This window comes from Juglans regia, chromosome 16 (genome assembly GCF_001411555.2).
Source record: "Juglans regia cultivar Chandler chromosome 16, Walnut 2.0, whole genome shotgun sequence".
Taxonomy (NCBI): Eukaryota; Viridiplantae; Streptophyta; class Magnoliopsida; order Fagales; family Juglandaceae; genus Juglans; species Juglans regia.
Genome location: NC_049916.1, coordinates 1,866,566 through 1,890,440, shown reverse-complemented (window position 1 = coordinate 1,890,440; position 23,875 = coordinate 1,866,566). Strand labels below are relative to the sequence as shown.

The 23,875-nt window shown below is 33.4% G+C and overlaps 1 protein-coding gene across 3 annotated transcripts; it reads left to right on the top strand.

Moving 5' to 3' along the window:
- Nucleotides 1–14,011: 14,011 nt before the first annotated feature.
- Nucleotides 14,012–20,603, top strand: LOC108981465 (O-acyltransferase WSD1-like). 3 transcript variants are annotated; one of them, XM_018952649.2, is made up of 8 exons: nt 14,012–14,349; nt 15,082–15,660; nt 17,259–17,325; nt 18,114–18,226; nt 18,484–18,693; nt 18,956–19,093; nt 19,216–19,404; nt 20,448–20,603. In XM_018952649.2, exons 1-7 carry the CDS (start codon nt 14,149–14,151, stop codon nt 19,381–19,383), a joined length of 1,476 nt encoding a protein of 491 aa, XP_018808194.1. In that variant the 5' UTR covers nt 14,012–14,148; the 3' UTR covers nt 19,384–19,404; nt 20,448–20,603. The 3 variants fall into 3 exon arrangements, with proteins under 3 accessions (XP_018808194.1, XP_035542212.1, XP_018808195.1); XM_035686319.1 differs by lacking the exon at nt 20,448–20,603 and having other exon boundaries at nt 18,117–18,226; nt 19,216–19,580; XM_018952650.2 differs by lacking the exon at nt 20,448–20,603 and having other exon boundaries at nt 19,216–19,580.
- Nucleotides 20,604–23,875: the final 3,272 nt, after the last annotated feature.

Here is a 23,875-nt window from a genome sequence, read left to right as displayed (position 1 = left end):
AACAAACTAAAGCCAAGTAGATACCAACTGAGTTCTTTTTCTTCTCCAACCAAGCCTTAAACTTAAAACAATCATTTTGCCAATGACCATTCTTTTTACAGAACTTACATTGATCATTGTTCTTTATAGTTCCTTTAGGACCACCAGAAGTCTTACCTCGAAACCTTTTATTGTGCAAATTGCGATGTAACTTATCGCCTTTATGGAACTTAGACTTATGATTATGAGAAGACCCTTTATTTTGTTGTGGCTTAAAAGCCAATTGCACAGTTTCAGCAGTCTCACGACGCATCCTATACTCCTCTTGAGCACATACTGCTATTAAAGCATTTAACTCTCATTTATCCGGCTGAGCATTATATGCAACCTTTAGCTGATTAAATTGGATAGGAAGACTATTGAGAACATGGTATGCCAGAAAAGGCTCTTGAATTGGAACTTTAAGGAGGATATCAGTATTATTTTCATAATGTACTTCATAACTCCACTTATAACATCATATTTCATACTCATTAATTTATCCATCTGGTCTCCAGTTTCTGCTTTATCAGACTCAACAAACCTTTGTCCTATGGCATCCACAAAATTTTTAGCATTGTCATTGTCTGGAATAGCTTCCATAGTGGAATCAGATATAGAACGTTTGATAATCTTTAAACAAAGCCTATTAGCCCTTTCCCACTTTTAATACTCAGCCACATATTCAGCAGTGCTGTTATCAGTAGGTTTTGAAGGCTGCTTCTCTAGGGCAAAATCCAAATCCAAAAGACCAAGTGCTATTTCTATGTCTCGTTTCCATCTCACATAATTATTTCTAGTCAAAATTTCAATAATAGATAATTGACTTGAAAGAGATGAGGCACTCAAAATTGTAGAAACGTGAAACAATACATTTTTATTTAATCATCATCCAAACATAATGCAGGCAGTCAATATATGATAACAAATCTGTCTATTTAACATGGACTATTAATTAGACAATTCGTAATTAAGCTCGAAACCATATGAGCTTCATCATGGTAAGAGCCTAGATGCATCATTGTAAAGTTACCTTTGGGCCGACTAAACAACACGCTATAAGGTACTTTTAAAACATATCAGGAAGCTAATCAATAAAATATATTAGTTTTCGAAATATCATCACTTTTAGGCAGAAGGGAATTGCTAGACTAATGCATTCTCATTAACTACCTTATGCCATTTTCAAAAAAAAAATATCACACAATAACACTTCGGGCAAGATATTATGTGAAATAATTTAAAAATGCAATGATATGCATTTTTTTAAAATGATTAAATGTCAATGAGTGTGTCACTTTGGCAACTACCACCTAATAATATTTCAACAGATTTTTCTTAATGGAAAAATAAGGATAGTAGAATAATGCCCATGAAAATTCAATCACAAAATAGTAATATACAATAAAATCATAATCATCAACTTTTCACAATCCAAGTCAGAGTTCAAATGTGATTGAGAGACAAAAATCAGTAAGAAAAGTTCAATCATATATAATATCCAAAATATCCAAAAATAAATATCCAAAATATTAGTTTTAGTCCCAAAGAACTTAGATATAATATAAACTCATATTTTCTTAGAAAATCTTAGCTTGAACGTTAAAACACATAACTTAACCCCTATGTACATGTCATGTTGTCATAAAAATATCGACTATATTTCTTTATATTTGCACTAAGGAAGATATATATATATATATATATATATATCTATATTTGGAGAGAGTTAAGCGTGCGTTGGAAGATTCATTATTCAAATGTATGCTTAAAAAAAAAAAATCTAATTCGGCCTTGCCAAGATGGCGCCGTGCATAAAATCGATAATGTGATGGATAAACTGTTCAATGATTATGCATGCAATATAGATCCTATGACGTATATATCATTCTCTCGTGATAATTATGCTACCTAAATCATGTCCTTTTATTCAGATTCTCGTACTGTGGAAAACATGCAGAAATACGGAGGAATCAATAGATGTATATATACTGAGAACTCAATTAACATGATACGTGTGAAAAGCATATGAACACTACTTTATGAAGAATTCTAATCCTAGTATGTAGGCTCTGATAGTAGTTGTTGTATATAATATAAATCATACTAAGAACATGAATCACAATCATCAAATCATAGTTTAAAAAATATACTTGTGGAAGACATCTTGAAAGCAAATCTTAATACTCTGCAAATATTAGCAGCCAAATCTTCCATTCCTTACTCCTCACAAAAGTATTAGCCTTCAATAAGCCAATAGACGCACATGGAGAGGAGAGAGGACCTAGCTATATATATTGAAAACTTATGGAGTCCTCCCATTAAAGACTTAAATCCCAATAAGATTTAAGAAATTTCCAGAATAAAACCCTTAAGCTGTCCAATAAGGTTTAGGAAATTTTCAGAATAAAACTTTTAAGCTTCCTAGCCTACATACGTAATTTACCACATTAAGTAGGCCGATATAATCCCTATATATATTACTAAGGTGCAAAAAACTCCAAATGATCACTCAACATATTAGGTTTAGCCAAAGTACCATTATGAGCTATATATTTAACCCGTTTTTTATAAAACACAAAATAAACAATTAAATGAAGCCCATATTTTGAAAATATTCTAACATTTCAATTACAAAACATTACTCAGCTCCTCTCAGTACTGTTAATATAAGATAGATGGCACCAATTGGGTGTCCCCATTTTTACCTATTTTGCAAAGTTGTATATAAATAGTTATTGTCTACCCAAAAAATTGCCTCAATATTTCTCAACTAATTCAATGGTATTCAATATCATAGGTTGTGGTATATTATACCCTACCAAAATAAAATTTTTGAGAGAAAGTATTGATGTGCTATGGAAATTGCCTTATCTCTTATTGTTCACTCCATTCTTCCATCTTTTTTCTAGGTTGATGCATTAAACTTAATTGTTGTTTTTCCAATTAGTAGATTTCCTATCCTCAATATGTTAAACAATGATTCTCCCTGATTATGGTAAAACTTTAATTTTGAAGTTCACCAGATTATTCTCAACTCCGATCTTATATATGGATCATATGAATGCTACCCCTTGTTATGTTCATTAATTATATGCCTCAAAACTAACTTTGCTCTAGAACTAACCAATGCATATATATTTCTTCAACATGTTCTTAAGGTATAGACTCCCTCCCTATAAAATCCTCTGGAGTATGGTATCTAAAAGCACTTCTCACTTTTCACGAAGAAACTCGAAGTATGAATCCGCATGCAATATGTGTATCTTGTTTTGGAGTCTCGGTCGCTAATCGTTGCAACTGATGGATGGAAGGAAAAGTTGATATCTTGCCCGTGGACTCCTTTTGGTAATTCAAATCAGTGTTATCTATAGACATTGTAAGTGATCCCAATTTTAATTGTTTGGAAACTGTGGCTTAATCGAAATACTGCAAGTTTTGATTGTTAAGCCAAGCCTGCCTCCATGATAATCTGGAAAGTGAAAAGATGTTTACAAGAGGAGCCGTGCTACTCATAAGCCTCACACTCTACACACCCACTTAAAAATATGTTATTTTATGTTTGTATCATATTTTACTTACAAACATGTCTGGAATCATTTTCATTACGTGAGTAAAAGAGTAAAATGACATATTTTTAAGTAGGTGTGCAGGGTGTGAGGCTTATATCTAGAATTTTTCTTACAAGAGTACTTGAAGGGTAGGTTTAAGCCATGAAAAATCACTGCAAAACATTGTATACATAAAAAATTCTAAACATAAACCCCACACTCTGCACACCACTTAAAAATATATGATTTTACTTTTTTACTCTCATATTTCATATTGAATTGCAATATGAAATATGAGGGCAATATGAAATATGAGGGTAAAAAAGTAAAATCATATATTTTTAAGTAGTCTGTAGGGGTGTGAGGTTTCTGTGTAGCACAACTCTGTATACATACATTGCAACTACTTAAAATTCCAATACACGTAAGGTACGTAACTACTAAGAAACCAGTTCTAGTTTCTTCGAAGCCCATTCTGAGAGGTATAATGAAGTCAAGTCTAGATGGAGCCGCCAAAGGGAATCTTAGCTCAGCTAGATGTGGTGGTACTGTAATACATGATTCACAATATGGCTTACTCTGTTAGATTTTATTACTTTAAATAAAATATATTTTGGATATTTCTAACTTGTATATATATATATATATATATATTATCTTGTATATTGATAGAGAATGACAACTCTTTAAAGTATATAAAGAAAAAAAATGTAACTCCCAAATTGATCAAATAAATTACAGACAAATACTTTATATTGAATCCTCCTCCAAGCTTTGAAATCTAAAATTTTATTTTCTAACTTCGTAATTCTTTTATTTTCATTATAATTTCTAATTACTTTCTCTCTAGTTTTTTACTTCAATCCCGCTACATACAGTCGAATTCGCGCACGAATTCGCACACCTCAACTGACGTGGCGGCTTGTTTTATTTAAAAAAATTTGAAAAACACGAAGAAAAGTAGAAGACGATGGACAACACTCACAGCAAGTCAGATTTTGCCCTACGTCTCCAGATTTACATACTCCCCATTGTCGGTGATTGCTGGTTGCTCTCTGTCTCTCTCGTTCCTCCCCTAGTATTGCAGCCTACAACACAAGCTACAAGTCATGCGTCCACTACAACATACACACGAGAGAAAGGTTGAGATACCAAAAGATTCTACAATATTATTTTTCTTCTCTTTCTGTTTTGCTATTTTGTCTTTATTAGTGAGCTGTATAGTTAGTTATTTCAGTTTTTTACAGTTAAGGTAGAGGTAGCAGGCTATATTTAATTTCCTCAATATGTACATATTTCATTTATTCAATTCAATACATGAGAACAAAAGTTTCTTATCATTTCCTTCTTGGCTTGAATCCTATTCTCTCTATTTTTTTTTTTTTCTATTTTGTGTTATGGTATCAGAGCAGAAGGTTTTCTACTAAACTTTTGTTGTTGATTCATTTTTCTTTTGTCTAGCCATGAAAGAACCAAACTAGATCTCTCCTTACCTCAATTTCACAGACCCAAACAACCCTTATTGAGTTGAGAATGGTGACAGTACAGCTCTTGTTCTTGTTACCGATCTCCTCGCCACTGATAACTATGCTACCTGGTCTCAAGTTATGCGTTGAGCACTTAGAGCAAAGAACAACTTGGTGTTTATTAATGGAAGCATTTCAAAACCTACTACCAAATCATGCTTATTGAACCACTCCCTACTGTCAACAAAGTTTTTTCTCTAATACAGCAGCAAGAACAACACCATGGCACTAGCTACCAAAACTTTTCAACCATCTTTAGAAAACAATTTGAAAACCTCCACTGCTCAAAAAGGGACAGACCCTATTGTAAACATTGTCGTGTTTAAGGACACACTCTGAAAAATTATTTTAAAGTGGTAATGCTCAAGCCCCTATGTCTATTCACTGTACCATGACAGATCATGTTGTTGAAAAATGTTACAAACTTCATGGATATCCCTCAGGACACAAGCTATACAAGAACAAGGGAGTAGACCTTTTAGCAAATTAAATCAGTTTGTCCACAGATTCTTCTCAAGAGGAGGTGCATAAGGACAAGCTCAGTTTCATCAAAGAACAATATCAGCAACTCATGAGTCAGCACCACCATAAGGATTTTTCTAATTTTCTTTCCTCTGTAAACCAGGCACAAACTCTTCTCAAACCAAATCCAACAGCACCAAAAACTTCCAAAATGTCTGGTATAAACTCCATTTGATGTAGTTCTTTTGCTTACAATTCTTTTAATTCAAATAGTGTTCATTGGATTATTGATTTTGGAGCTACAGATCACATGATCTGTAATCCCTCATTTTTCACTTCTGTTGCTGCAGAAGTATCATATAGTATCAAATTGCCTAATGGCACTAGTATGCCAGTCACTCACTCGGGCATTGTTAATCTTACTGACAATATTACCCTTACCAATGTTTTGTGTGTGCCTTATTTCTCTTTTAATCTTGTTTAAGTCAAAAGACTTATTGAAAATCTGACTCATTGCTAGATTTTTCTGTCTAATACATGTTTTATACAGGACCTTTCCACTTGAACCACGATTGGGATGGGTGAAGTGAAATGCAGTCTATTTCAACTCCTGCCTACTATTGTTTCTCCCACAGTCCTGGTTGACACTTTGTCTCAGTTGTCATCTTGTGTTTCTTCTTTTGCTTTTATGTCTTTTAAAAATAGTGTTGATGTTAGTAACTTTTGGCATTGTCGCATAGGTCACATTTCTGATTCTAGACTCAGTTTAATCAAAGATCCTCCTGTAAAGGATAGCTACATTTTCAATAAAGATGCTCCTTGTTACATTTGTCCTCTTGCTAAATAGCATAAGGTTTCCTTTCTTGTCAGTTCTCATAAATTCTCTACTATTTTTGAGTTGATTCATTGTGATATCTGGTGCCCTTGCTCTACTGCAGCTTATAATGGTTCAAGATATTTTTTAACTATAGTTGATGACTTCTCTAGGACAACTTGGATTTATCTACTCCAAACCAAGTCAGAAACAAGAAAGTGCATTGAGTCTTTTTGTAACATGGTGGAAATTCAGTTTGACACCAAAGTTAAAACTCTTCGTAGCGATAATGAGAGAGAGTTTAAAATGACTAATTTCTTTACTAAAAAAGAGATTATCCGCCAAAGGTCTTGTGTAGAGACACCTCAACAAAATGACATTGCTGAGAGAAAATACCAACATCTATTAAATGTGGCCTGTGCCTTATTTTTTCAATCTTGTCTACCCTTGTCTTTTTGGAATGACAGCATTTTAACTGTAGTTTATCTCATAAATAGAACATCTACTCCCTTACTAGAGAATCAAACACCTTATGAAATCCTCGTTGCCACCAAACCGAATTATTCACATCTTAAGGTCTTTGGGTGCCTTTGTTTTGCATCAACACTCTCACATGGGAGAAAGAAATTTGATCCAAGGGGCAAGAAGTGTGCTTTCTAGGGTTACCCTTTTGGGGTAAAGGGTTATAAGTTGTTGGACTTTGACATTCACCCAACTTTCATTTCTAGAGATGTCATCTTCCATGAAACATTTTTTTCTTTTCAATCACCTTCCTCTATTGAATCTGCTAAATACACTCAACATGATTTTCTTTTTACCTCACTAGAACCAGTGACCCATCCATCTCCATTTTCAAAATCGACTCATGACATTTCACCATCATCTTCTGAGTCTATGCATATTGATCCTCTTCCTACCAATCTTGAACCTGAAATTACCTAATCTTTTAACTCACCTAATGATAATAGCCCATCACTTGCAGCTCAACCACCTTTCCGTAGGTCATCTAGGACTAGAACAACCCCTAGTTACCTCCAAGATTTCCACTGTCAATAGGTTGCCATTACTTTAGACTCTCAAGAATTGGTTCAGGTATCTCCCTCTCACACTAATTCCTCTTTTCCTTTGCAAAATTATCTTTCTTATAATTTATTCTCACCCACTTTACAAGCCATTTCCAGATTTTGAACCAATCTCATATTCTCAAGCTGCTAAAAATCCTGGTTGGTGTGAGGCCATGGATGTTGAATTGTTAGCCATGAAAGAGAATGAGACTTGGATTCTTACTGACCTATCTCATGAGAAGGAAGCCATAGGCTGGAAGTATGTTTACGAAATTAAGAAAAATTCAGATGGGAGTATAGAAAGGCTAAAAGACAGACTAGTTGTAAAGAGGTATACCCAATAGGAGGGAGTTGATTATCATGAGACATTCTCACCAATAGCCAAGATGGTTATTGTGAGATGTCTCCTTTCCATTGCTGCTGTTCAAGGTTGGCATTTGTATCAATTTGATGTAAATAATGCATTCCTTCATAGTGACTTAGAAGAGGATATATACATGCCCAAGCCACCAGGCTACACAAAAGGAGGTCCTCAACAGGTTTGCAAACTTCTTAAAAGTTTATATGGTTTGAAATAAGCTTCACGACATTGTTATGCCAAACTTACTTCATGCCTTCTAGATTTTAGTTTCACCCAATCAAAGGCTGATTACGGTCTTTTTACTATGACTAGTGGCACTTGTTTCATAGCTTTATTTGTTTATGTTGATGACATTTTAGTTACTAGTGATTCAATGGATTCTATAACTGCCATCAAGAATTGTTTATATGACAAGTTTAAAATCAAAGATCTTGGGACTTTGAGATACTTCTTTGGGATTGAAGTGGCTCAATCACCAAAAAGGGATTCATATCTGCCAACGAAAATATGCACTAGATATTCTTGTTGATTCTGGTGTTTTAGGGTCAAAACCTACAAAGATTCTCATGGAACAAAATCTAAAATTCAACAAGGATGATGGTATGCCTCTCACTAATCCCTCTATGTATTGTAGACTCATTGGCAAGTTATTATACTTGACCATCACTCATCCAGACATTAGCTATCCAATTCAAACTCTTAGTCAGTTTGTGGATAAGCCTACTACAATTCATTTAGCTGCTGCTTATAAAGTCTTAAAATACATCAAGGCTGCACCTAGTCAAGGCCTCTTATTGTCTCTTTCCTCTGAATTACAATTGATTGTATATTGTGATTCTGATTGCGCATCATGCCCTGACACCCACAAGTCAGTTACTGGATATTGTGTGTTTTTGGGTCACTCTTTAATCTGTTAGAAGTCCAAAAAGCAGATTGTTGTGTCTTGTTCCTCATCTAAAGCTGAGTATAGAGTAATGGTTGCCACATTTTCTGAACTCACCTGGATTCGATTCATTCTTGCTGATTTGCATATTGCAGCAAACTCTGTCTTCCCCAAATGCACCAAACACATTGAATTGGACTACCATGTGATTAGATACAAAATCCTTGAAGGCTCCATTTCCACAACTCATGTTCCTAGCCACCTCCAACGAGGTGATCTGCTTACTCAAGCTCTGACATCATCACTTTTTCATTCTCATTTGCTCAAGATGAGAATTTTCAACCTCCATTCTCCATCTTGTGGGAGGGTATTGTAGCCTACAGCTCAAGCTGCAAGTCATGCTACAAGTCGTGCATCCACTACAGCATACACACGAGATAAAGGCTAAGATACTAGTAGATTCTACAATATTATTTTTCTTCTATTTCTGTTTTGCTATTTTGTCTTTATTATTGAGCTGTATAGTTAGTTATTTTAGTTTTTTATAGTTAAGGTAGAGGTAGAAGGCTATATTTAATTTCCTTAATATGTACAGATTTGATTCATTCAATTCAATACACGAGAACAAAAGTTTCTTCTCATTTACTTCTTTGCTTGAATCCTATTTTCTCTATTTTTTTTCCATTTTGTGTTAAGCATTCGGCTACTCTCTCTTCACCGCCACTCACATGAGATCCGGGAAAGAATGATGTTAGATGCCCATCAACTATTTTTCCTCTCTCTCTCTAAGTAGCCTTGTTAATGCTCACCCAAGATGATGGGGAAGAATTTGATGGTGGTCAACAAAGATGAAGATGCATAAGTACTAATAGAGCCTATACAATCACATCTTGGCCAACTCAACCCTCTAACTCCAAGGTTTCCAAAACTTTTTGAAGTCTCTCCTGTAAATATTCAAAATGAGTTCTACCAATGCCATCATCATATGGTCCCTCATATAAGCCAAGATTCACATAATTTATCAGGACATTGCTTTGAGAGAAAGTTGTCAAACAGTTTTAGAAGCCATACTACAAAGACACCACAATTTATCAGCCCCAGGATGGTGAATTTATTTATTTCATGGAGTCTCATGAGTATGAAAGTCACTTCAATGTTCCATTTGAACAGAGCAAGAACAGACCAATTGGATCACCCACATGTAATATGGAGAAATCCTTAACAATTCCTGATTGCTGGCAGATGAGTGATCGTTTGTTTTTTCTAAATCCCACAAAGCACCCTTCTCAATTTCGAATTGTTTCTCAGTTTTGAAGTGCCCCCAAAATGCCACTCCTAAGTTTTGAATAAGATACCCTGTTTTATTTTTTGTACACGCTAGATGGGATTCGTGCGCAAAGAACTTGCAAAATCTAATATATTTAACTTTTTTTCCTTTTTACTTCGGTACGGATATAAAGTTTTTTGCACTAAAAGCATTGTCATTGAATTCATCAAAGTCATATCTAAAATTTAATAAAAAGTACATGTTTTCTATAAATCCAAAACCTCTCTAGCCATAACCTCACATTGAATTAGCCATTAAATTCATCAAAATAATAATATAATATTATTTTTTTAATAATAATATATATTTTTTTATATTTTATAATTATACTGATCATATGTTAATTAGTAATTTAATTTGATTCTTACATTATTATTACAAAATGGTTAGATATTAAAAGTGAATAAAAAAGAAAGTTAGAGATTAAAATTGAATAAAAAATAGATTTAATTGATAAATAGTAACCCTTTAAATTTAAAAAAATTCTTCCATTTATTATTACTTAAAACTGTCAATTTATCTCTTTAACTAATTCAATATAATTTTATTTTAACTTTTATCTCTTGAAATAAAGCACATCTACAGGGAAGGAAACTTCCCTACAGATGGCCTTGCCAAAATTGGAACAGCTGGCCAGGAAGTATGCTTATCTCTCTTTTTTGGGTTTTCGGAAATATCTTGTAACTAAGATCCAGCTTTGTTTGTAATATTTTATTTCTGTGCTATAAGTTTGCGTAATCAATACATTCTTGTGATAATTACTTGAAGATATAAAGTACCTCTTATCCGTAATTTGATTGGACATAATTCCATCTTTCTTCTTAGCATCATTACTTATTAATACTATATTCTTAATAGAAACCGCCTCTACTTTCTATTTTTATGTCTATATTTAATTTAATTTTTTATTTTTCATTTTATTATTTACAATCATGACATTTATTAATGTGTCATATTTTTGAACGATAAAATATAAAATAATATTTATCATTTACTAACTAGCTAGGTACATTAATGTGACATGTATATGCATGGAATCACCCTAAAATTACTAGTTGTGGGTTAGGGTAGAAATGTCTTTACCGAACTTATTGCGTTAAAATTTGACTCATTATTATGTTATTAATTGCAACTCTCAAAACTAATCATATAAACAGATTGGCTACTTGTCGTAAAATATTGTTTTACTTTTACTAACCAAAAACAGACTACTTGGATGTATTTTGAGTTGTTGTGCTCTTTTTATTTGGTTTTCAATATTTTATTATTATTTATTATTTTATTATTACTTTTTATTTATTTTAAATTACTTTTTGTTACTATTCACATAAATTACTTTACTATTCAAACGCAACCTAACAGTTCATGTTTCCTTATAGAGAATTTTATAAAAGCTCTGGTATCCGGATTTATCTTATTTTAAAGTTTAAAATTGTTAATTTTATTTTTCAGAAAAACCAAAGCAAAAATTTCAGAAATTAGATTTTACATAAAGTACGTACTAGGTGCATGAGTTTTGAGTTTGAAAAAAGAGCCCAGGTATCTTGCAAGCCCACAGTATCGACAAATGTCCAGCAAAAGGTTGTAAGTGCTGGGTAGTGACCCTTCACATTGAAGCAAGCAAAGCTTATGGGCTTTATCTTATCTACAGATATACATTGTAAAAAGATAAAGAGAAATACTAATTATATAGTCAGTTCAGATGAAAATATCTTATCTAGAGTTGTATTGTACAATAATTTTGGCTATCTAAATATAATATTTCATTTCTTAAATTTTAAAAACATCTACTTAAATAAACAGTATAAAATAATAAAAATTGACATGAATAGTGCATAGACAGTATATAAACAGTGCACAATTCAGATACTCTATAAAATAGTGGGACTCACACTTTTTTCAAATTCCAAAAAGTCAAAACTATCTCATCTCATCTCATTATCTAAACATACATTTTTTTTTTTATAAATTATCTCATCTCATATTAACTCAAAAAACTCATTATTATTCAAAATATCTCATCTCAATTGAACTGTCTATCCAAATCTATCATTAAAAAATATTTATAAAAACTGTTGAAAATTATAAAATTTGAAATTTAAAAATAAAATTAATAAAATAAGTCTTGTAAATTTTTTATAAATAAAACTGTAAGTACAACACTACTGCTTGTAAAAAAAATATGGATAAAAATCATAAAAAAGGAGGAGGAAAGATGCAACTTTCAAATATCTGTCTATAACTAACTAGCTAGTTTGATATTTTGGAATAAGAATATAATTATTATTGAATTTGGTATGCAAGTTGCGTCTCACATGGCCATGTGTACCTACGTGTGCACCCACACACGTTCACATAATTAATCTATCATAGTTTATACTAAACAAAGCTTGTATTGTACAGCGAAATATTAATATTGTACAGCGAAAAGGGTGTGGATCGTAAACAAAATCTAGGTGAACCCAACCCCGATCCTTTTCTTAATGGAAAATGATAGGTTACTATTCATTTATTATTTTTTTTATATTTAATTTTTTTTAATTTTTAATTTTACTTAATAATTAAAGAAGTGACTATTAATGAAATTATATATATATTTAAAATTTTTTTTCTTAATGATTAAAGATATTAAAAAAATACTTAAAAAAAATGTTAAAAAAATAAATACATTATAAGTAGTAGATGGGTAGTAACCCTATCACTACCCTTCCTTAATTCTATACAGGAGTTTTTTAATTTTTTTTTTCTTATCATTGCCAAATAATCTAATTTAGTTGAAAAAAATATATTTATAAATCAATCTAAATAACATAAATAGTAAAATATTTACATGACATAATTTAATTTAAAAAAAAAATCTTAAAATTTGAATCTTACAAACAAAATTTTATCATCTTTGCATATAAAATATAAAGTTGAAGTTAAGTAAATGTAATGCATAGAAAAGCAGCTAATCTGCCATTTTTTTTTTTTCTATCATAGAAGATTAAATAAGTAAAAAGCACCATTATTTAATTTATATCTAGGGAACTTTGTCACCATTAATTATAGAGTAATGATACATGTACAATATTTTTTTATTACTATTTAAAGCACTAGTAATGGACTCAATTTAGCTAAATTTTGGCTAAAGTTTTGTTAGGTTGCACAAAAGTTCACTATAATGGACTCAATAAATAAACAATAATTTTAGTCCAAGATTTACTTATTGGCCAAATCTGGTCAGCTCCTTGGGTTGGCTAAATATTATTTTCACCATAAATAATTCATTTTCCGCTGTCTGCTGTTCCTCCCTTGCAAAAATACTATAGAAAGAATATAACTGTTGAAAAATATATATCCGTTGAAAGAATATAACTGATGTAAAAAAAAAAAATTGTTCCAAAATTATATTCGTTAGAAATAATATGAACGTTAGAAAATTAATATGTACTTTTTAATAATGAATAAATATTTAAATTACAATTAGAATTAAAATAAATGAAAAAGTTAAAATCAATATTTTAATATAATAGTGATAGATTTGGAGAGTCTGTTATTTGATGTTATTGAAAAGTGGCTTGCTAAATTTATAGAAGTGAATTATCTAACAAAATTTTAGCCAAACTTTATTGAGTCTACTAATGTTACTTTTATAAATTATTTTATAAAAATGTTCATCATTTAAAATATAGTTAAATAAAAGATTATAAAAAGAAATGTATCTCTATTACTTTTGTTATTTTATATGGCAACGATGGGAAAAGCACTCAGTGGCAGATGGTATCGTGAAGGAAAAAAAAAAAAAGTTGGGGATACCAAACTGTCAAATTAGGCCAAGTTGCGGTGTGTTAAAAAAATGAGGGAAGGCTAGCTTGCATACATTTAACCCTCTTATATTTTCTAGGAAAGTTAAGTGTCGTTCCAGACATTTCTTTATTCTAAAGCAGGCAGATCATTTACCCTCTGTCAAAGAGCCCTTTTATGTTTGACTATACTCACTATCTTACCCCCATTTTAGACGAATTCAAGCCCACATGTATTAATACCCACAACTGAGGTCTGAGCAGGAGAAGACGAACAGTTTTTGAGGGCTTTTTGAAACGAAAACAAAAACAAAATCCTCCGCAAAGAAGAGAGAGGGAGGGGATTGGAGAAGCAAGATGATGCTGATGGGCGATGGTAAGGCATCATCAAGCAATCGTGAGGTGGCGTTAAGTCCAGCAGCTCGGTTGTTTCATGCGCCACGCTTCAACTGTTATATCATCGCCATCATCGGTTGCAAGACGCCAATCAATCCTACCGTTGTTAAAGCTGGTTTGGAACTTACTTTGCTCAAGCATCCTAGATTCTCCAGCAAGTTGGTAAGAAAATTATCGTATTTCTTCTCTATTCTCATGATCTTCTTCTTTGCTGGGTTCCTCTGTTTTTTTTTTTTTTTTTAATTTTATTTATTATTATTTTTTTTAAAATTATCTTTGTCTCTCTCTCTTGTGGGTCTTGGTCAAAAACCATGGTTTAGTTTTCTTGAATACCATAAAACCAATACCTTTTCTTTTATTTTTCCCCTCAAATACTTTGAGGCCATTTGGCCCAATTGAACATGAACTTGCATTCAGAAAGAACATCACCAAAGTTTCCACAATCCAATAAAAACTTTGATACCTCCCACTCCCATTGAGCTGGAAATCCTCCACAAATGACTAATCTCAAATCGGTTTTGAACAGTCCACTTTGGTTGCAACCAAATCAAAAGCTTTTTAATTTCTGGAGTATAAAGGAAACAAAAAAGAAAGCCAAATTAATAATAAGGTAATTGGGCCACAAAAAATAAAGGTAGGTACTTTCATGGGAAGTGGCATTCTGGGTACCCACCCCCTTCACATCGCACCATGAGATTGGCATGACCACCAACAGTTCCTTATTTTGATTCTCACAAAAACTTTACTGATACTGAAACCGAGAAACACTCCCCTTTTCAAGTATAACAACAAAAAGAATTCTTTCTGTCCCTGATAGTCAGCAAGGTGTGCCATTTGCATTAATTTTTATTTAAAGATTTTAACATACGTTTTCCATTTCTTGTAAAACAAAAGGTCGTTGATGGCAGCAAGTACTGCAGAAAGCAAAAATGGAGTCAAACGAAAGTAAATATGGAGGATCATGTTATTGTTCCTGAATTGGATTCCAACATAGATTTTCCAGACAGATTTGTGGAAGACTATGTGTCAAATCTCACAAGAACTCCCTTAGACCTCTCCAAACCATTATGGGAAATTCACCTTCTCAACATCAAAACCTCAGATGCAGAGGCTGTTGGGATTTTTCGGATCCACCACTCAATGGGGGACGGTGCATCTCTAATATCTCTTCTCCTAGCTTGTACGAGAAAAACCTCTGACCCTGAAGCATTGCCTACTATTCCAGCCAAAAACCGTGCAAGTTCAACTAATTCGAACGGGTTTTGGTGGTTCCTTTTAGCATTTTGGTTGTTTTTAAGGTTGATTTGGAACACTGTGGTGGATATCTTATTGATTGCGGCGACCATTTTATTTCTAAAAGACATGAAAACTCCAATCAAAGGTGCACCTGGGGTTGAGCTGAACATCAAGAAATTCGTACATCGGACGGTCAGTTTGGACGACATAAAGCTCGTGAAGAATGCAATGAACACGGTATGTATGTCGATTCACAACAACCCATTTTTATTTATTTATTCAGGTTAAAATTATTATTTTTATTTAATTAGTGGCGAAATATATTTTCTTTCTTTATTCAAGCCAACAAAAGCTCGATCGATTGTCACCTGAATGGGACAGATTTTCATTTCAATTTTAGTTTGCTTTGGAATGTAGCAGTGGGACCATGGAAATCTTTTTTTAATTTTTCAAATTAAGTCCTCCCTTTTTTGGGGCCTACCGGTAAATAGAAGAGATTAAGAGTTGGTTTCGACAATGAGACGAGATAAAATGAGATAATTTTGGATAAATTAAATAAAATATTTTTAAAATATTATTTTTTATATTATTATTATTTTAAGATTTAAAAAATTCAATTATTTATTATATTTTATATAAAAATTTAAAAAAATTATAATGATAAAATGAGATGATATGAAATAAGTTAAAAGTGTTTATGTAGTCAAACGGGTCTAATATGACTTTTCATCTTTGGAACGTGGACTCGAAAACATTTTCCTATAATTTTATATTTTCAAATCCGTATTTTTCAGAGAATTATAGTTTTTAATTTTTATGACAGTATTATTTTCATTTACCCATTAATTAAGATGTGATAGTTTCCCATTTTAAGTGTTTTTTACTTAAATGTCTAGATGAAATTATTTTTGTTTGTATTAATAAATATTATTTTATTAAATTATGTAAAATAGTATTTTGGTAAAATAAGGAAGAATGGTACTCTTTTCTGATTTAAATATAAGATATTTTTCCATTTAAATAACTTTTATTAGAAAAGATCGACTTTTGTATCTTTAAAAATTTATAGTACTGTTAGCCAAAGTTGACTGGCCACATATGTAGCGTCCAGACGTTTCCTTGGCCATAATAGCTAAGCCGTTACATGATTCGTCATTTTTTTCGTCCAAAATTTGGCTCATCTACTTGGAATTTCAACAAAAAATTTGGCACCTTCTGGCTAACGTGTGGGCAACTCTTATGTCTTAAATTCCAAATCTTTCGGCACCATCCAATATATAGGAACAGTTTAGTCATAAATGATTGCTCGTCGTCGCTGACCAAGTTAGAATCTACTTTTTATTTACTTAAATTAAATAACTTCTATTACTTAAATTTAGATAGAAAAATGATAGTTGCAGTCGTGAATACAAAAATATCGTATAATCACTTTAAAAAAAGTGAATAAATACAAAATTCACGTTAAAAGAAATGAATTTTTTAATAGTATATCCCACTCTTTTTTAAAGCAATTGCATGGTGCTTGCGCATTCTACGATTGTATGTAACATTACTAATTTCAATAATATTTTCATAATATACACACACACACGTATATAAACCTATAAGAGTTAGAATCTACTTTGAATCCTTTTATCACAAAGTAAGGACAACCCATGCAATATTGTCTCTCCAAAACCATGCAAAGGCTATATTATAAGTCATTCTGTTGTAAGATTGCTTCAAGCACATGATGCTTATATATATAGTTGATAGGCATTTGTTTATGCACCTTCTTTATACAATCATATATGAAGCTTTTTTCCTTTTAATTTTGGTGTGGATGTATTTTGTAGACTGTCAATGATGTAGTTGTTGGAGTAACTCAAGCTGGCCTTTCCAGATATCTGAACCGTAGATACGGTAAGTTAATTTCCATCACTTCCATATATAGATGATTATACTGTGATATCATGTTTAAGATTGACAATTGAGTAATGTTGTTTATTATGCTCTTAGTCATCATCATCCTTTCATTATAGATCTTCTGATGTGGCATCAAATATTTTGAAAGTTTCTTTTTTATTGTTTTTACTTATTTGCTAATTATTTAATGTCATATTTATTTTTGAGAAATGATATATACAGTCATAGAGTATGTAAGCGTCGCCGTATACTCATTTTGAAAAAAAATGAGTAAATATGAAACTCACATGAAAAAATTAATTTTTTTAGGAGTGGACCTTACTCTTTTTCAAAATGAGTGCGCAGCGCTTGCATAACATATGACTGTATTTAGCATTACTCAAAACTTATATAGTCCATTGAGAATAGTGAAAAAGCAAATGTCATTTTGTGATTGATAGGCAGAAATTTATTTGGTATTGCATGTCTTGGATCATTGTTTTTTTCAGTTCTTAGTCAGCAATAACATCGATCCTGTAAATTCTCTTCTCATTGTTTCTGGTTATCCAAGCCCAAGAAGAATCTCTTGAATCTTGTTTTTCCCAATCAACACATATCAGGTCTAGATGTGGGATTTGATCATAGTAATCCCCCAATTCAGTACTAATACACTTTAGTTGGTCCAATGATGAGTATTATATTATCATAAACCAAATGCATGTACATGACTGCCTCAACATTTTATATATAGTAAACCAACTACAATGCTTTATAATCTTCCCTGATTCATGTATAGATTCACTCAGCAGGTGAGGAGCAGAAAGATGGGCAAGTGAAGCAGAGGAAAACCAATATTCCAAAAGGTACCCACTTTAGGGCAACCATTCTTGTCAATCTACGAAAAACTGTAGGAATCCAGGTAAATTATCTTTCATTATTGTTTGAAGAATATCACATCCCAATATGCCTCACTACAATGATTGATAAACCCAAAAATCTAAATCATCGATCATTCCAAAAGTGGAAGCTGATCATAGAAAGATATGCATTGAATTATTTAGTTTATATTTTATCAGATAATTTAACTGTATATTATCTCAGATATAAATTTGACGAGTTTTGATCGAAATATTCCACGCCAATGTTTCTCGTGTAGTAATGCTGTCAATTAAACAGGATCTGGCTGATATGATGGCCAAGGGGTCGAAGACCAGGTGGGGCAATTTGATCGGATACTTGCTCCTTCCCTTGAGCATTGCTTTGCAAGATGACCCATTGGAGTATGTTCGACAAGCTAAGGCCGCCATTGACAGAAAAAAGCTCTCACGTGAAGCTATATGCACATATTCGTGTGCTGAGTTAGTACTCAGAACATTTGGAGCCAAGGTACGTATGCATGCACTTTATCTCCTTAATTAGAACTAGTACTTAGTTTCTAACTTCACATAACTCCAGCTGATCGCTAGTGTACTGAAAGAAATTATTACCAAGGAATTAATCACATTAAAATTTATACGCAGATAAACAAAATGAAGCAAAGCCATTGTCTTATAATTGTGGATAGGGAATGTAACATTAATGCAGAAAATGTTTATCATCAGAGCTGCTGAATAATTTCATAGATTATGTTTACATGGATATTTAACAGGTTGCTGCTGCCATAACGCACAGAGCAATCTTCAACACAACAATGGCCATTTCCGGCTTGGTTGGCCCGCAGGAAGAAATTAGCTTTTATGGCCATCCAATGGCTTACCTTGCTCCTTATGTTTATGGGCATCCACATGTAAGTCATGATCCAATTCTAATAGAATCGTGTCCCTTACTTCTGTATAAACTGACAACAACAGATCAATATCACGTTTCCTCAAAAGAAAACTAATCGAACAAAAGAATATGCTATTGCAGGCACTGACTTTCCATTTCCAAAGTTACATGAATAAGATGACCATTGCTTTGTCAGTTGATCCAAGTGTGATTCCTGATCCTCACCTGCTCTGCGACGATTTGGAGGAATCGCTCAAACTCATTCGAGATGCAGTAGTGAGAAAAGGACTTATCAAGCATATTGTCTAAGATCAGGAGGAGGATTAATTGGTACGTACAAAGGGATTTTCTTTTTGTCAAAAGCTACAATTCATGTCGTCTCATGCGCGCGTAGCAATATTATTTACTGCCTCGTAATTGACTTTCTATATATAGTGGACGAAAAAAAAAAGAATTAATTAATTACTGGAGTTTGTGAAGAGGAGAAATGAAAATGGAACACATCATACAAGCTAATTGATTTAATATAAATGTTTTGTTATTTATAACGAAATTATTTTTTTAATAATGACAAGATGTATTAATTTTTATTGGTAATAAAAAGAGATGTATGCTAATCACGTTGAGATCAACGGGAGGGATCATGGATAAAGCCATGCATGGTTGGAAATATTGGATGGGAATCAGCTGAATGTGGACTTGCTTTCAATAATATACTATATATTGAAAACGGCCAATATGCAGAGATTGCGCAAGACATTGATATTAGGACTCGTTTGTTTTCAGAGATGAGATGAGATAAGATTAAAGTTAAAAAGTTGAATAAAATATTGTTAAAATATATCTTTTAATATTATTTTTATTTTAAAATTTAAAAAGTTGAATCGTTTATTTTATATTGTATTGGAAGTTGAAAAAATTGTAATGATTAGATGATATGAGATATTTTCTAAAAACAAACGAGACCTAATATCGTGGATTTATACGATTTTTCAATGAGTAGTATAATATCAGTTCCGCTTTAGAGTGGTTATGACCGTTTTGAGCCTTATAGTAGCACCCGATAACAAACTGACATCTCAACATTATACAAAATAAAACCACGAGGCCGATGACTTCATTAGATTGTTGATAAATTATACTTGCAATCGTGAGTATGTAAGTACCGTGCAGTCGCTTTGAAAAAAATAAATAAATATGGAGTTCACATGAAAAAAAAATTAATTTTTTATGAGTGGAATCTATTTTTTTTCAAAACGACTACATGACGTTTGCACATTTCTGTAGCATTATTCTAGATTGTTACCTAAAATACCCTAAAACGTATTTTCCTTCCCTTCCTCTTTGTTGTTACTCGTTGTGCTCTTCACTAGTCGCCGCCACCAGCTAGTTCAACGCCAGGCAGCCCGATGGAGCCACCTAATTCGATGCCAACCAGTTCGACGCAGCCACCTACAACCACCATGCAGTTCGACACCAATCGCAGCCACCTGTTGTCCTCCATGGTTTGTTTTGAAGATGCATTTTACCTTGAATTTTCTTGAATTTAAAAGACAATCTAGAACATGCCATATATTCTTGAATTTTCTGATCACTTTCTATAGAAATGGGCATAATAGGTTTAGGCAACATTTAAATTTATAGGGATTGTTCTGAAATATGGGTGTGGTAAAAGTTAGAACTGCCGACAAATCCATGGACCAGAGGTAGGCACTAGGCAGGTAGTCTAACGCTCAGGTTATTTAGAGATAACAATAAAACAAAAACCGGAGTAATTTGTAAAGAGACGCCAAAGGAGAGGGGCAAGGCTACGTTTCGCATGGGCCAAATCGATGGGAGATAGGAGCTCATGAGGGTGGCATCAATGGGATTTGGGAATCCGGCGTCAATGATCATAGAACGCGGCGTCGATGGGGAAGATGTTCACGACGTCGATGGGAGAGACGTTCACGACGTTGAGGGTCGAGGGATTTTCTAAGTCGTCAATGAGAGAGAGACAAGGTTCAACTAATGATCTGGGTTTCGAGGGGCTAAGGGAGTTGGGTTCAGTGTGGTGAGGTCCCATTCTGGGTCTAATGGGTGGGCTACGTGTCAGAAGCACATCGTAGGCTGTTTTCAACCCTTTAATGGATTGACCACTTAGAAGTTATTCTCATATAATATTATCCTTGAGAATCAGCAAGATCATCAAAGATATCATTCAAGATTAGCTAGGGAGCTCATTGTTTATCTACACTGTGTTGGAAGCCTCCACCATGTGGAAAGTGGAAATTGAACTTTGATGGGGCTGTTTTTAGTCAATTGCATCAGTCTGGGATGGGTGCAGTCTTGTGAGATGAAAATGGTAGTATGATTATGGCCATGTCAGGAAAGGAAGAAGGCATTTATATGGTGGAGGATACTGAGGCGCTTGCTGCCTTCAGGGGCTTTACAGATAATTCATCATATGAGGATCTCCCAATTGATCCTCAAGGGGGATCAAGTGGGGGATTCACTTGTTATTGTGGAAGCTATATGGTCAACCCGAGAACAAGAGTCTAGCTACAACCTTATGATTCAGGAGATTCAAACCTTGTCATCTGATTTCTAGTCTTTTGATGTTCTTCATGATGGCCTGAAATGCACGCTTTGTGAATAATACACTTCAATGGTGGTACAATCCACTTGACTTTATTTTAAATTGTCTAGCAATGGATGTAGAGGGATGTTCTGCTATATAATATTAAGGGTTGTATGTGTTTGTGTGGATAAGATTTTCATTGTATCTCCTTATTGATATTGATATTGAATGAAGCAATATTTGTTTCTAAAAAAAAAAAAAAAAGCAAAATTTTTTGGCATGTTGTGGCTAATGTGTGGGCAATCATTATGTCTTATTTTCAAAGGTTTCGGCAGTAATAGGAACATAGCTTCAATTTAGGATTCTAGCATAACCAAATCGAGCAATTATCATTTCAAGTTGTTTTCTGTTTAATTTTATTATTTAAATTAGTCACTAAGCTGTTGTCACGCCTTGGACCCTGTGGTGGACGTCCCTTCTAAATTGAAATCCATAAAATATAAAACTTAGATACAATAATCTTCTTAAATCAATACCTCAAAAACCATTCTCATAAAAGTAAACTCAACGCTAGTTCTACATAGTCTCAAAAATTTCACCAATCCATGACCTATGCCATCTGGCACTTATATTACATTTCTCTTATAATGTTGTCATGTGCCATCTATTCCAACTGTCATAACCATCCAAACCATCTAAAAAGAAAATGGTAGAGATAAATAGGTGAGTCCACCGATGCAATATGCAATGAACCTGTTTTAGTGTGTAAACTTGAGCCAGTTAGAGGATGCAGAAACAAACAGTCTAAAAAAATAGAAATAATATTTTTCTAAACATTTCATTACAATAATAATAATATAAAAAGATGTTTGACATAAGCTTAATTGAAACAACATCGTAACATAACAAATGCCATATTTAACCCCTATGGTAAGGTTTGTAAACCCCCTTGACAGATTGAGCAGAAACAGAAGTGAAATCTCTCATTTTCAAACTCAGCGTGCCGAGTGTGCATACAAGAAAGACCCACTCAAAAAATCACTTTGTCTCCCAAGTAGGTGCACTTAGAAACAAAGATTATGGTACCAACATAATAACAAAGGCCATAATTTTACACTGGTGGTACGAAACAAAAACAGAATGTCATACGAGATGATTTTTAGATGCAATATCATATAAGAATAGAGTACTGAGTAGATTAATATCATATAATCATATTAAAGTTTCAAACTTTATATTCACATTTTTATGCAGTACTGAAACAGAGTATCAAAAATATTCATGTATACAACAGTCATGAAAGAAATATTTCATTTTATTTCTTAAATTTCGAAAGTAGTGTAGAAAATGATCGAGATTATTTTCATAACAAAATATGCAAGTTTTTCACAAACTCAATTTCAGATAATTTGTTTTTGACAAAGTCTAACATAGGAGCACCACTTATCTAACTTTTGAAGTATACTATCTAAGCCTTGAACCCGAATGGTAGAAGTATCATAACCTAATCCAAATCACCACAAGTATATTAATAACTCATAGCTCGAAACTTCTTCTGGGAAGTTGGTGAATTCGGCAACGAAATCTGCCAACACTTGTCATTTGATTGCGGCTCGGGGCTGGTACTCCATATCGAATTCACTTAGCTCAATCACCTATTTTGCGAGCCTTCCCGAGGTGTCTAGCTTCTGCAACACTTTCTTGAAGGGGAGATTGGTGAGCACTTTCATCGTGTGGGCCTGGAAATACAACCTTAATCTCTTGGTTGCGATGACTAGGGTGAATACTAACATTTCCGTCTTGGGGTACCTTGCCCCTGCTCCGCAGAAGGCCCAGCTCATGTAGTAGACGGGCCGCTGCCCTTCTTCCGTTTCTCAAACAAGTACAGCTGATACAACATGCAATGACACCGCTAGGTACACCGTCAAGGTCTCCCCGAGCCTTGTCTGGCTTAGTAGTGGGGGCGACTTAGGTACAATTTCAAATCGGCAAAGGCTTTTTCACAGGTCTCATTCCACTTCTGGGCCTTCCTCATGACTTTGAAGAAGGGTAGGCAACAGTCGGTTGATCGAGCGATGAAGCGGTTCAAGGCTGCTACTCACCCGGCCAGCCTCTGGACTTTATGAAGGTTACGGGGGGAAGGCATTCCTATCACTGTTTCCACCTTTTTGGGGTTAACCTCAATCCCTCTCTCGGAGACCATGAACCCCAGAAACTTACCTGTCTCCATTCCAAATGGGC

Excerpts from the sequence above, each read along its gene's own strand:
- LOC108981465 (XM_018952649.2), top strand. The coding sequence starts at position 14,149 with ATGATGCTGATGGGCGATGGTAAGGCATCATCAAGCAATCGTGAGGTG. Across the intron at positions 17,326-18,113 it reads ATATCTGAACCGTAGATACG|CAGGTGAGGAGCAGAAAGAT; the intron begins GTAAGTTAATTT and ends AGATTCACTCAG. Across the intron at positions 18,227-18,483 it reads GAAAAACTGTAGGAATCCAG|GATCTGGCTGATATGATGGC; the intron begins GTAAATTATCTT and ends TCAATTAAACAG.